At 46.8% G+C, this 14,213-nt stretch overlaps 1 protein-coding gene and 1 long non-coding RNA gene across 2 annotated transcripts; one reads left to right on the plus strand and one right to left on the minus strand.

Moving 5' to 3' along the window:
• Positions 1 to 178: 178 nt before the first annotated feature.
• Positions 179 to 10,769, plus strand: DDA1 (DET1 and DDB1 associated 1). Its single transcript, XM_037383627.1, has 5 exons — positions 179 to 379; positions 4,809 to 4,889; positions 5,351 to 5,402; positions 5,736 to 5,797; positions 6,835 to 10,769. Exons 1-5 carry the CDS (start codon positions 377 to 379, stop codon positions 6,943 to 6,945), a joined length of 309 nt encoding a protein of 102 aa, XP_037239524.1. The 5' UTR covers positions 179 to 376; the 3' UTR covers positions 6,946 to 10,769.
• LOC119146245 lies at positions 6,752 to 10,891 on the minus strand. Its single transcript, XR_005103668.1, has 3 exons — positions 10,781 to 10,891; positions 8,982 to 8,985; positions 6,752 to 6,763 (listed from the first exon to the last, which is right to left on the minus strand). It is a non-coding gene; the product is annotated as an uncharacterized LOC119146245 (long non-coding RNA).
• Positions 10,892 to 14,213: the final 3,322 nt, after the last annotated feature.

Below are 14,213 nucleotides of genomic sequence, written 5' to 3' on the forward strand. Positions count from 1 at the left end.
GCCTTCTCCTGGCTCCTGTTCTCCCAACGCTTTTAATGAACCGCCGCCTAACAAGCAGCGCTTCATTAAGGATGGCCGAGGGGAACGGAGGCACGGACTACGCCTCCCGGCGTGCCCCGCGGGCGGCGCTACATCCGGGTCCTCCAGCCCTGCGCACACACCCCACCCCACGGGCCCTCCGAACGGGCATTTCCTGCCTCAACCGAACCCTACGCACCTAAGCGCCGCCATGAATGACGGGCGTGACGCCTAATAGAAGACGAGAACGGCGCGGCGCGGGCCAATAGCATAGCGCGGGGCGGGCAGTGGAGGCAGTGGGTGGGGTGAGGCGCGGCGGCGGGGGAGGGCCGGCTCCTCACGGCTGGCGGCGGCGAAGATGGTAGGTGCCTCCCGCCCCCCGCCCGAAATGGCGGCACCCCCAGCCCGGGCCTGGGAGGGGAGCGCGACCCGGGGGTCCCGCCGCCGTTGCCTCGCCGGCCGCGCTCCGCTGCCCCACCCAGCCCCGCGAGGAGGGAGGGCCCGCGGCCGCCTCGGGCCCTGCAGGGCCCGCACCCTCCGGCGGCCCCGCCCGGGGCCTAAGCGGGGGCAGGGGGGCGAGGGGGCTGCGGGGGCCGGGGCAGACGGTTGGGGACCCGAGGTGGGTGGTGCCTCACCCTCTGGAACGGGGGTGCGGGGGGCCGGGGTACCCCAGGCCGGGGGTGTTGCGCGTCCCTGCTGACAGGGGGGTGCGGGCGGTTGCTAGGCCCCGGGCCGGGGGGGGCCCCGCACCCACAGGCGTGGAGGGCTTGTAGCACCCCAAGATGGCGGGGCTCCCCACCCCCAGGGGTGGGGGATAAGGAGAATAGGGACACCCTAAGATGGGGGCATACCCCTTCTCTTGGGGTGGGGTGATGAGGGGGGCTGGGGTGCTCCAGGCTGGGGGGTTTCCCTGCTTCTAGTGTTTGAGGGGGGGCTGTGGTGCTTCAGGGTATGGGCTATTCCCCACCGTGGCTGGAGGGTGAGGGCTCCCACAGGGCGTGGAGTCTTCCTCCCACTTGGGGATGGAGGGCTGAGGGCAGCTGGGGCAGTACCAGGGTGCGGGGTGTTCCCTCCACCTCCAGGACTGGGGGGCAGAAGAGGGAGATGGGAGCTCCTCCGAGGTGTGGGGTGCACCCCTGTGCCCCAGGGCTGATGTGCACTTGGGGGGCTGGGGGTGTGTGCAGGTTTTTCAATCCTTTCTGTGCCCCCTAAGCAGCAACAGGCACTTGGTCTGGTGCCTGAGTGTTCGGTGGTGACTGTCATAGCCAAGAGGCTTCCAGTCTCCCTCCTTCCGTTTGTAGCAACGTAGTAATTTTTGGAGAGAGTTTTCCTTCTGCCCCTTCACAAGCTTGGGAGCCAAGGGAAAAACAGTGGTATCCCTGTGGTTTCTGCATACAGGTGTACCACGGCTGAGAGCTTAGGTGGCCATTCCCAAGCCTGCGTTAGTTGTTTACCTCTAACCCATGTACACGTGTGCGTGCATCATGCTGGGCCAGAGCCCTGCATTCAGTGTCTGTGTGCTAGGCCCTGGCAATCTGAGCGTTGTTACTGCGGTTCCTTTCTAAAGCTGAGAGTGGGCCACAAACAGGTGGGGGTTTTTCACCTTTCTGCTTTTAGATGAGGACTGTCATCTTCCTAGGAAGCTGAGCACCCTTGTTGACACAGGAACAGTAGATGCGTATCTTCACTTCCTAAATCATAGAAGGAACCAGCGTGGTCTTCTGAAGTTGCATAATTGCACTTGTTTCAGGTTTTTTGGGTTTGCCTTTCCCCAAAGGAAATGAGGCATCTGCTCGGTTTGGGTGCTGGTTTTTCATTTCCATGCAGAATGCTCAATCAGCTTTGATAGCTTGGCCGGGGCACGCTTTCTTTGGTTAAAGAGTGGCAGAAGGCACGCAGGGGGAACGTTTCCTCATGTGACATTACCCAGGAGGTATGACTTGGTGTGCCTTGTGCGATAGGTGTGTAAACACAGCAGCGACCTGCCGGGGCTTATTTATCTGGTGCCCTTGGAGCAGATAAGGATCATTGCACTTGGAGTATTGTCTAATTATGAATATCCAGGAATATGACTCCAGGCAATTCCCCTGAGGGGGCCTTTTAGATGATCTCCGAGATCTTATCAGCAGATAGCTGCAGAAATGTGCACGTATCCAGCAGGATTGTTGGCGGGATGGTCTGTGTCACTGACAACCAGACTTTTCAGTTGAACTGGTGATGAGTGCTGAACGTGCTGGCTGAAGCCTGGGTTGGAGAAATGTCCGTCTCGTGCTCAGCCATTTTAGTGTCCCTGTTCTGCTCTGGCAAAGTTACGCCAGAGCAGTGGGCGCTGCTGGCAGGGCTGGGGCTGGCCCACCCAAGTTGGCCTGAGAAAAGGAAAGGTGGTGGCCAGGAGCCAGGGTTGCTCGTGGCTGTTAAGAGCCGAGGTCTCCAGAGTGTAGCAACCTTCCTGCTTGCCAGCCTGCACTTAGCTGCAATAGATCCTGCTTCAGTTGTTTATATTATGGGAGGGGAACCCCACATTCGCCATTTAAATTGCATTTTGACTGATAATTTTAACAGTATTTTTGCAGCTTCCTGGGTGTAAGTCCATCTGCTGTCAAAGTCTGTTAAAAGACCACGGAATCCCTGGTGAGAGCTGTGCGCCTGCTTATCCAGCCTCTTTCCAGGGAAACATGGGCTCTGCTAGACCAAATCCCTGGCTGGCAAGGAGGGAATAGTCTATTATGAAGAACTTGGGGTGAGCTGCAGTTTATTGAAGAGGTACTTGAAGTTGTGTGCTTCTAAATAAGAGCAGTTATTTTCCATTCTTATAAGCAGTAATAAAGCCAAGTAGTTGTTAGGCTTTTGCTGCAATAAAAGAAATCAAGGACATGCCTGTCTCTTTCTGGATTAGGCTGGTGTAGCAGAGCAGGTTACTTTGTCATAAAAAGCCTGCAAATTTAATGTGATGGGAGGGTGAGATGCTTTGAAATGTAACGGGATATTTTTAAAGATCCTCAATCCTTCTAAACAGGAATATAATTAGTTCACTAATCGGTGCCGACTGTGGAAGTCAGTGAGAACAGATGAACAGAGAAATCTATGGGGGCAGGCATGGGAAGTGGTGAGCTGAGAGCACAACACGGTCCAAAACTGAGTGTTTCTGTTATAGCAGAGCCAGAAGAACCTGCCGTAATTCCTGAGCTTGGCCACGGTACAGATGTTGTGCAGATGAGCAAGCGATGGACTTGGGACTGAAGGCAGCGAAGGCGCAGGGAAATAGTGTTGGGCCTGTGGGGGTTAAGATGGGCAAGAGAAATTTGCAGTTTGTTGTTTGAACTCAAGTCTGGTATTTTAACAGATTATTTCTAAAACCAGGCATATGGGAAGGGTTGAATGTGGAAACTAGAATGTTAGTAGAGTTCTTAAGAACAAAAGCATGAATAATATTTTCTGGTTTGGCCAATTATAGCTCTTTGTTTTGAATTAAAGATGCAGTGTTAATAAAAATAATGGCTTCTACTTAAATGAAAACAACATCTTCCAACCTAGCAGTTTTGCAGCAGTAGTGTCCATTTTTGTGTTGCTTCTAACACTGAAATTAAATGACTTCTCATCTGCTGCTTAACTGTCCTTTTAAAATTGCTTATAAACAAGGTGATATATGTCCCAGAGTAGAATCCTTCAGTGTTCAGTCTAACAGGCTTTGAATCTTTAAGCAAGTATCATTATGATAGAGCTAGCTGGCCTAATGAATTAGAAGGGATGTCTCAGGATCTCTGTTCTGCTTATTGCACAGGTACATCTTACATTTATTACCTACCTTCTCTTTAAAGACATTGCTGGGCCTCTTTCTTTCTCTCTGCTGTGAGGAGAGGGGCTCCAACACACTTTTAAGCCTGGTTTTCTCCTGATCCCCTAAAGTTCTCCTTCCACCCTCCTTTGGAGATGGGAATTCCTGTTTCAAGCTGCTACGGCTTAATTAAACTGAGAGGGCTCTGCAGGGTTCCCCCGGCTGTATAGCAAATAGCTTTGCTGGCCTGTGTGATCAACAGTTTTGTTGTGAGTGGTGATCTAACCACTTCCAGCAATACTTGGGATTTTTTTTTTTTGATGTACCAGTAGCTTTGACGTGTGTAGGAATGTGATCCTTCAGAAAAATAAAAATAAAGTTGGGTCAGGCTGATAAGCATGCAGTAAGGTTTGGGCTTTTGGGGCTCTGTAGGCTTTTATTGCTCTGTGGAACCAGCCTTGTTCTATGACAAAGAATGGAAACTGGGAAAGTGAAAGAGCAACTAGTTTGATATAGTGTAATATTCAAGGGCTTCAGACATCAGCGTAGCTGCAGCAGAGTTTCTCATGTGATATCGTGAATTGTGCTGGCAAATTACTGTGAAATCTGGTCTGCTTATCAATAGTGTTTGTACCTGTGTGGTGCAAATCTTCCTTCTGTCAGAGCTCACCCAACTGGACACACACACACACCCCCTCTTTTTTTTTTTTTTTTTTAATTGCCTACATGCCAAAACAGATTTAACTAGCAGCTTTCTGACTGAATTACTGAACTTTGAGGATATAACAAGCCAAATGCAGAAGTTGGGGGTTGGCTTACTTTATAAAAACAGTTTGGGGTGGGTTTCAATATCCCAACAGGCATCTCCCTAGCTGGGACCTGGCAGCATCCTTCAGTTCCTGCTGTTGTCTGACCCAAACAACTTGTTTGAGAACCAACACAAAGCAAACAACCCTCAGAATATCACTCTTTCTTGCTTCACCTACTTCTTTCTTTGTATTCTGTGTCTCTTTAGGCAGATTTTTTGAAAGGATTACCTGTCTACAACAAAAGCAACTTCAGCAGATTCCATGCGGATTCTGTATGTAAAGCATCGGTAAGTGTTGCCACATCCTGCTGCTTCAGGGGAAGGTTTTCTTGCACGGCTCAAAGGGTGCTAAAGTGACATAAACTTGAAATGAGTATTTTGTTTCTGAAAAAAACCCATGTGTGATAACAGCTGATAGTTCATGGGTTGAGATTGGCCAGGAAAACTTGCTGCTTGCTTTGGTAAGGAATGTGTCCTCACATCAGCCAAACTGCATCTGTGGTGCTTTCTTTATGTCTGTGTTCTTTAATAGTAGTCTTATGTCCTGAAAAGCATCTAAAAAATGGATCACCTTCCTTATATGTGTGTTTTAAAAAGCTGTAGCTGCACACTGTCATGTAACAGGGCAGAATATCACAGTGCATTCGTAGCCTGCATTAATGAGGGCCTTTTGGTTGGTTTAGCTGTGTTTGGGTTAAAAATCACCTTTTTGCTGTCTTTGTTCTGTAACTGTTCTAATTCTTCTACAGAATAGAAGACCATCAGTATATCTTCCCACGAGAGAATATCCGTCTGAACAAAGTAAGTCTGCCTTGCTAAAGTTTTGAGGTTTTTAATAATTTCATTCTGTTCTAATATTAAAAATCTGGCATGCACATAATCTCCTTTATTCTGAACTTCAGATAAGGTGATATTATTGAACTTGTCACCGCAGTGACTAGCAATGTATGTCTGGTTACTGGGGTTTTTGTGCTTTTCCTCTATCAAATGATCAGCATTCCTGCATCCTGTCCTTTCATTAAAAAAGACCGTGCTTAGTATGTGAAGAAATGTGGTTATTACTGCACCATTTGAAAAGTCATCTTTAAAATTACCTCAGTATGTTTCTCTCTCTCTCTCTCTTTTTTTTGGCAGTCATAGTAACAGAAAAGACAAATATACTTCTGCGTTATTTACATCAGCAGTGGGACAAAAAGGTATGGTAGTGTTTTCTTCATATTAACATTTTTGTCTCGATTTGCTGACTTGGGCTAGTTAAGCTGTATGTTAATCCCAATCAAAATGTTGAAGATTTAATAGAAAGTGTGAACTGTACTTCAGCAAAAAGATAATGCAAGGAGGCTGTCTCCGCACAACACTTCCTAAAAAAAATAATAACAACAAAACCAAAATACAAAAAAAAAAAAAACCAACAACAAAGTGCAAGCAGCTTTTTCTTCCATTTCCAAGTAAGGGACGTTAACTCAATGCTTACTCCAAAACTTGAGAGTCTGCAGTTACATCTCCTGCTTACTGCTGTTTTCCTTTATGACCTTGGCAAATTATTCTCCCCGTGCCTCAGTGTCTACTTTACAGCTAATGTAAAGCTGCTCTTACCTCTCAGGACTGTTAGGAGAAGACAGATGAGCTTGTGCAGAATCTGAATGCACTAATGAGGCTGTGTAAGTACCTCGGGTACAAAATCACTCCTCGTATGAGGATCACACAAGTTAGTAGGCTGTAGCTAGCGTTTGAGACTAGGAAACTGGGATACCTGGGTTGGGAGTACTCGGAGCAAGGTGACGACTTGGGAGTGGAGATGTCGAAGCAGTGAGTGTAATCATGAGCAGAGGTTGCAGAGGAAGGCGGAGAGAGGTAAAATTATAAGGAACCTTGAAGCTGAAAAGAAAGTATTTATATATATGATGGAAGGCTCTGGGAGATTTTGATAAGTTCAGGGACTGACTCAGAGCAGTCAGGAAAGAGGATCTTACGTTTGTGCAGTATTTAAGATCTATAAATAAAAAGGGCTGAGATCAATGGTGTTTTAGTCCCAGCCTCAAATCTGAAGAACAATCTAGAAGGAGCACCTTTTGGCTTTGGGCAAAATCCTTTTCAGTGTCTGTTCCAGCATGTCAGTTAGGTCATGGCATCTGAAAACTTCTGTAAATAAAAAACTTGTTCTACTGGCGCTAGCTCCCACCAGAACCTAAGGCTTTGGAGAGTTTCACTGTGGCTTTCTCTGTCCAAACAGAATGCAGCAAAGAAGAGAGATCAAGAGCAAGTGGAAATAGAAGGTGAGAATTCGGCGCCACCACGGAAAATCGCTCGGACAGACAGCCAGGATATGAATGAGGACACTTAAACTCTTGGCTTTCTCCTCTACTACTTTGCAGGCGCTTCCTGTTTTGTCTCAAAGTGTGTAAATTTTGCCCTTTGCCCCCATCTCTCACCCCTTCACTACGCAGCCCAAACCACTTCTGACTTTGTAGGAGCCAATGTATTTATTTTTTTTCTCTCCATTTTTTATTTATGCCGTAAAACTTACGGAGCAATGGTGGAACAATTCAGTAAATGATGTAGTATAACCTTAGTTCCTCCTTTCTAAAAATATACATTGTCACTTCCACAGGTTTTATTGAATCTGTTACCTAATCAACCAGGTCTAGCCATGGGAGCCTGTGTAGGAGATGTGGGTTATTCCAGAACCCTTCAGTGACGTAGGCTTTTCAATTCATGTACCCGTTGACATATTCCAAGTGGTTAACTCTTCTCTGGATGTGCCCAGTCCAGCCATAAGTGTGGGGCCTTGCTATTTTTTTCCTCAAATATTCTGAAACTGGCACTGCACTAAAAAAAAATAATCATGGGTGTCATTTAGAGTTACGTTGATCTTAGCAAACGTGTCGTCAACTTGATATATCAGTTGTATTCTTTTTGGTCTGTTCTGTAAGGGCCACCGTCGTTTGGCAGCATACGTTATTTCATGCATCAGTGGTCATGGAGAATTTAAGTGAAAGGTGTGTTGCTTTTGTTGCTCTTAAATTCTAACCATCTCTTGGTCTTGAACGGACTATGTGCAACTTCTCCGTTGGAATAAAAGGATACTCTTATCCTATTCTGAGTATTTGATCAACAGTGTGTTTAAGCACCAGCTGGTGGCATGGAGTTGGGTAGGCACCCTGCAGGCAGCACTTGGCTGGATGAGGCTGGGAGTACCTTGGCTACTAGATTTAGTTCTGTCTCAGCTGCTGGCTCTGAGTAATGGTACGTTGTGTTTTCCTGTGATACCGGCGTGTCTGGAACACAGTTGAGGACTTGGAGTTGATCAAAATGTGAGCTTCCATGGTCTGTGATGAAGACCAATCTCTTTTGGACTGTGACAGTTCAGTGCCTGTTGCCTGTAACCTTTCACTGACTTTTTGGTGAGAGCCAAAATGGAGACCTGTAAGTCATCTACGTAGATTCAGAGGTTCGGAGACTAAAAGGAAACAAGCATCGTCACCTGAAGGGGACAGGAAAGGTGTAGCTTAGTAACGATGTCTTGTCTGCTTTAGTGTAAGAAGCTGACTTCACACTGTGTTAGTTTAAATTGTTGCATTTATAGTTGTGCTTTTTCCTCGTTGACAAGTCTTAAACGCCAAGAAATCGCACAAACGTTTTTCTCAAGATCCTGGATCAGCCTCGTTCCGAGTGGCTGCAGCGGCCGTGAGCTTTGAGGGTTTCTGCTGTCCTTTTCTCCGCAACATCCCTGTCCAGCTGGGGGATGCCACATATTCAGGTGTGGGGGCGAAGGGAACGTGAAGGGGAGGTAAACTGTTGCTGATGACCGTATGTTGCAAGGCAGAACCTTAGGAAGAGCAGGGCGCAACTCACGTGGTGATTTGAAATGTACGTTAGGCACCGAGTTTCTGATGCAGTGAGTGAATTTAACTTGACACCGAGTAGTTTAGAACTTCGTATCTGCCTCAAAAAATGTTACCTTTTTGCTATGGCAGTAAACTCCAAATTACTGGAATGTCGTTGAAAATGCCAACTGTGTTGGTGAAGATGAAATATCCTTGGTTTTCCATGTGATTTACTGGTGATTGCAAGAGGACTCCTCCCAGAGTTACACTGGCAAGAAGTGCTCTTGTGCAAAGTGCAAGATGTCGAGTGAAGCTGCTGTGGTAGCATCCGGCCTCGCAGGGATCAGCTGAAGCTGAAACTGAAGAATCCTTTGAAGAGCTGTGAGATACCAAAAGAGGAAACGGCCGTGCAGCTGGTGGTAAAGTGTGACCAATTTGTATGTTTAGCAAAGCTTGAGAGCTGCAGCCTTGCAGTAATGTTTGTACAGTGCTTTAAAGTTGTAAAATCCTGTATAATTCTTGATTCATATGGCAAGGTTTGAGCTTTGCTGACTTCTCTGCTAGACAGAGTGATGTACTATTAAAGAGAGTTGGCAGTTCCTTCCTGTTGTAAACCCCCGTCTTTGTTCCCTCCGTGTCTTTTAAAAATGATTGATCTTGTTGGTTTTGGGAGCCTTTGAAATACTCAGTATGTTTTTAGGAGGTAAAAGAAAGTTGCCTTTTTAAATTAGCTCTGAAGTGATGGTGAAACAAGTCTTAAAAGCAACGTAACTTTGTCAGACCAGTTGGGGTTTGCTTGTTCTTGGGTTTTTTTGTTTGTTTGTTTTGTTGTGGTTTTTTTTTGCTTTGGTGGCTGTGTACAAGCTGTATGGATTTCTGATACCCACAGTGAGTCTTTCTGCATCGCATCCGATCTGAAGCGAGAGCTCCCTTCCTTCTTCCTCTTCCAACTCACTTTCCACGCTGCTACTGGCTCAAGAGTGCTGTCCTCGAGCTATTGCACTTTGATCCTATATTCACGTCTGTTTAATACATGGTAAGTGTATTGGGTTTGAATGTTGCATGGAAGATCTTTGCCTAACTGTGACTTCCTGGTGCCTTAGTGCATTGAAAACAACAAAAAAATGTTATAAAACAACAACCAACCAACCAACCAAACCCTGGGGTTTTGCTGATCGCACTGTTTGTATAATACCTAGCTCCTCTGACTTCCAACTCTCTTGTTACAAAGTGACTGAGATTTAGTGACCCTCAGGGGGTTTTTGTATATGTCTGCATAGCGGTATTTTTATTGTTTCTGTTACCAATGTATACTAAAGGTTTGGGTTTTTTAATGAAAACTTGAGATACTTGTCAGAGATCAGAACTTTGGGGTTTTTTTAGTTGAATAGCGCATCTTTTTGCAGAAGTCATAGTAGCAGTAATGTGTTTCTTGATGTCATGGGGTGATGAGTCTGTCCAGGAGCAGCCCCTGCCAGTGGGCTGTCCTGTATTAAAGAGCACTGGAGCTTGTGCCCAATGTGAGCAGTTAGATGTGCGCCGAGTAAGTTTAGAATATTAAAAAGTTAGGCACTGCCTTTTTCTAACATAAAAATACACTAGTGACTGATGTGCAGGGAAACTGAAGTTTTGGTTAGGTTAATTCTTGGTATCATAGGATCACTTTTTTAGGGGAGAAGTAGTAACAAAAAAATATGTAAGAAAGGATAGGCTTTCACACCTTCTGCGACTCTGCGGCTGAGGGAGCAGGTAACTGCGTCTGAGCAGCAGATCTGTGTGTTTGGGTTGATGGATTGCTTCCCGGGTCAGGTTATTTGGTCACAGTCTGTTCAGTTGGGTCACGCTGGCATATTCAGCCTCCAAGGTGTTTCCTGTTTCTGTCATGGGGAGTTTTTCGCGTTGCCCTCAGTGACCCGCTGTGCGTTCGCTGTCGCCTGTGCTTTGAGTGTGTGTGGGGGACCTGCCGGCGTCGCTTCCCACGGGTAAACACCAGGAAGTGCAAAACGCAGCAGAATGTGTGGCTGGAAAGTTTGGGTTTGTCCAAGGCCGTGGAAGGCCGCTAGCAGAGCTTACAGAGTTTTTGCAAACACATGCAAAAGTTTTTGACAAGCCCTGAAATCACGTTGTGCCGCAAAGAGCAGCGAGCGGCTGCGACTCAGCCTGGACTGGGGCTGTTGTGGGTCTAAACTCTTTACCATGGGAGTATTTAAGGTGTGGGCAGAAGTTTTTAGAGGTATTTCACTACCAGGATGCATTTAGGTGTGTTTCACTGTAAAAGGACAGGCTTTTAGAATAACCTAGGTATGTTAGATCTGATTTTTAAAGACAAAAAAAAAAAAAAGAAAAAAAGACTAGTTTTCTTAGCCTTGGCAAGAGGTGAGGCACCAGCAGTGTTCTGGTTCAGGTGCTGGGATGCCCATCCCAGTGACTGTTGGGAACTGGTTGCTGAGTTGGGGTGTGATGAATCCAAAGGACACACTTCACCCGACCGCTGCTTTCGGTCACCCTGGTAAATGTGCCAAGCTGTTAGTGAGCTCCGCGTGCGCGCAGCCGTTTGGGTTGTACCCACCGCCCTGTGTGGGGAAGGCGGCGAAGTTGGCTTCGGAGTAGGATCGGCTGGAAAATGGGTTTCCTTCCCCCTCCAGTGCGTGCCTTATGCAGTGCGCTTGTCGGTGCTTGGACTGTTTCCTGTGAGGCAAATGCTGAACATGCTGGATGTTATTCTTAAACTTTTCACTCTGCTGGGTAGTTAGAACAGGTGTCGCTTCAAAGCTTTATTTTTCAGCGAGCTCCTCGACACTGGCCTTAAGGGCAAAGACTAAGCAGGAATCTTGGATTTTTTTTTTCTAGCACTGCAGCTGTCAGCTATATTACCACTTACTGTTTCCTGGCTTGTCTGTATACCACTAGCTTCGGGGTTTGTTTTTAGGATTTTTTACAAAGACGTGCATATCTATAATAGGAAAACAAATTAGTTTTCGTGGATTAATGACATCAGCCTGGCAGCAGAGGAGGTGCGCAACACGCTGACCGTGACCAGAGGGGTTCTGGCTGATCTCTCAGTCTCAGGTGTTGGTTTGCATCTTTGTGGTGTGTAACAGAGTGGGAAATCCTTTTCTTTAAGGCAGAGAGGGTTGTGTTTACCTGAGAGCAGCTAAGGGTATTTTGGGGGGCTGCGCCGAGGATGTGCTGGCCTCTGTGCCCAGAAGGGGATATTGCATCATGGCTCTCGCTAAGCACAGACTGACCTTCATGCCGTGCTGACTGCGCTTTCGGCTCTCTGCTGCTGGCTGGCAATGCCTGTGCCCTGACAGCGCAGAGTGCAGCCCTGGGCTCTCGTCTAACAGCCAATCTGAGGTGTTTGCCACTCGGAATCACCCACAAAGGCTGAGTCAGCAGCTGCCCAGGTGGGCTGGCTGTGCCAGCTGACAGCTGACTTACGGCTCTAATGGTTGTGTCCAGCCTGTGCTGAATGACAGTGGCTTGCAGAGCTCATCCTGAAACGCGCGTGCTGGCAGCCGAGTTATATTTTATATAAAAGACGTGTGTCAGCTTGAGAGTTTAATGTCAGGGAGGAAATAGGACTTCTAGAATCTCATCTTTTTTTTAACTGCTGGGGAAAAAACCATCTTCTAGATACTGAAAAGACTGAAACTGGCCTGCAGGGAAGAACATCCTTGTAATTGAAACAAGGGAATGAAATACCAGCTTTCAAATTCTTCTTGGAGATTCTGTTTTTAAAGGCAAGGCTTTCCTAGCGTGTCCCTGAATGTGAAGAACTAAGGCTCCCTATGTGTGTGATTTTTAGAATTGGGTTGTTCTTGGAATTCTAAAAAAAAAAATAATCTTACTGGCTGTCTTAATGCTTTTTGGAGGCATCTGGGTGGCTTTAACCTTTACGGTAGAGTTCCAAGATTTGCTGATGTAAGCCTGAAAGTAAGTATTCAGCTGACGAGATCGAAGGGCAGCACTGTTAAAACTCGACCCTATTTCAAACTGGGATATCTTTCGTATGGGAGGTGGCTGGCTGAATCACTCGGGTGGCACAGGGCGAGTGGGCACGCCTGTGGACCGTGGTGGCAGATGAGGTTTTCCACAGTTTGTCACCTGCTCTCCCCAACCGGCTCCTCGGCAGCGTTCAGAGGCGAGACATGGCCCCGCTCCTCAGCTTGCCAGCCCCGCAGGGAAGCGAAGCTGCCTTACAGCCACCTTGTGCGCAATGAGGGTGGTAATTTGTGCTCTTTATGCTCTATCTCTGCTTTTAATTTCCTCGCCTTGATGACCGAAGCAAACTTTACTTGGCTAGTGACTAGCAGTAATGTTTCACTTTGCCTCGTTGCTCCCAGCTCCATGAACATCCCCAGGATGATTCTTCCCTGTTCGCTCTTCAGTGAATTGCAGTGCTGCAGTCCCTGGGATGCTGCTGTTAAACACACCCAGTGCTTTTTTTTTTTTTTTTTTTTTTGAGACACATGATATTGGAAGGTCTTAACAGGTCAAATACTCTCCCCTGCTTTGATAAGCAGCAGATGTGTGTGATTGAAAAGAGGTGAGGGGCTGAGGAGCGTCGAGGCAGCGGAGTGAGCTGGTGGAGAGCGGGTTTGTTCCTTACTGATGGCTCTCTGGGATGCAGGGTTATGGGATGACTAATCACTTACTGTAAGAAATAGCATGAGATCTGAATGGATGGTCAGAGCTGAGTCACTGCCTTGTCCGTGCTACAGTTGTGCTGATTTCCAAACGCATTCATTTCTTATTAATCAGCACACAGTGTGCCATTAATGAGCTTTATTGGGTATTTTTACTGAAAACCGCCCCATCCTTGTCCGGTTGCACATCGCTGCTGGGTGTCTGAGCGTGGCTTGGAGCCTTCTGTTGTCCGCAGCTGCTTTTAACTCCTCTGGTCCGTTCAGCACATGCAATCCCAGGCTGGCTTTTGCAATGCAGCGTCGAGCTTTTGAGTCTGTGTTATTTCCAACCTGTCTTTGCAACTTGAATTTTCCTCTTTTGCAAAAAAAAAAAAAATTGTCTTGTGGGGCTGGGAGGAGGTGGTTTTTTTCTTGAAAGCTGCATGTTGGCAGAAGGGCTGCCCTCGTGGAGTGACTGTAAATACACTGTTAGTTGAATGTCATGGCCATTGGATTTTTTTGCATTTATTTTTAAACTATTCCATGTTTGATACTGTGTATAATAAATTTGCAGAATTTAGAGGACTATAACTTTCTTCATTCTTACTCTGCCTGACCGTGCACACGAGGTGGGGTTGACGGAGGGTGCTTTGTGTCGAACCCCGCCGGTGGGGCTTGTCCTTGTGTTGCTGTCTTGGAGCTTTGCCCTGCGTTAGGGATGCTGTCACCCTTCACAGTCCTCTCACATCCCCTTCCACCTTCCCCCAGGGACAGGAGACCTGAGCCTTGTCCTCTGAGCAGATGCGCTGGGCAGGCTGCTGCAGGCAATTAATTTACCCCACGCCTCAGGCTTGTTGAAATAGATTTTTATTGCATTTCTGCAGGTTTTACAAAAATATGACAAAATAAATTAAAAAGAAATAAATAACCCCCTTAATTTCTTTTAATTTCAAAAAAAATAAAACAGAACGGAAAAAAAACCCACAACCAAAAAACCAAGCAAACCAACTTAACTCTTCCCTCCTTAGTACAGTAACTGCCCAGAAGAGTGAGATACCAGACAGGCGGCTGTTTGTAGAAATACTTTGTATAGAGAAATGTTTAAAAATGCCCTGGACTTGCAGGGTCCTGGCAGCACTGGGACCCTGCCCTCCCCT

The sequence above is a fragment of the Falco rusticolus genome, chromosome 4, assembly GCF_015220075.1.
Source record: "Falco rusticolus isolate bFalRus1 chromosome 4, bFalRus1.pri, whole genome shotgun sequence".
Classification (NCBI taxonomy): Eukaryota; Metazoa; Chordata; class Aves; order Falconiformes; family Falconidae; genus Falco; species Falco rusticolus.

Bases quoted from the DNA above. Each gene is read 5' to 3' on its own strand.
- DDA1 (XM_037383627.1), top strand. The intron at 4,890-5,350 runs GTAAGTGTTGCC...ATTCTTCTACAG, and splicing joins ATTCTGTATGTAAAGCATCG to AATAGAAGACCATCAGTATA. The intron at 5,798-6,834 runs GTATGGTAGTGT...CTGTCCAAACAG, and splicing joins ATCAGCAGTGGGACAAAAAG to AATGCAGCAAAGAAGAGAGA.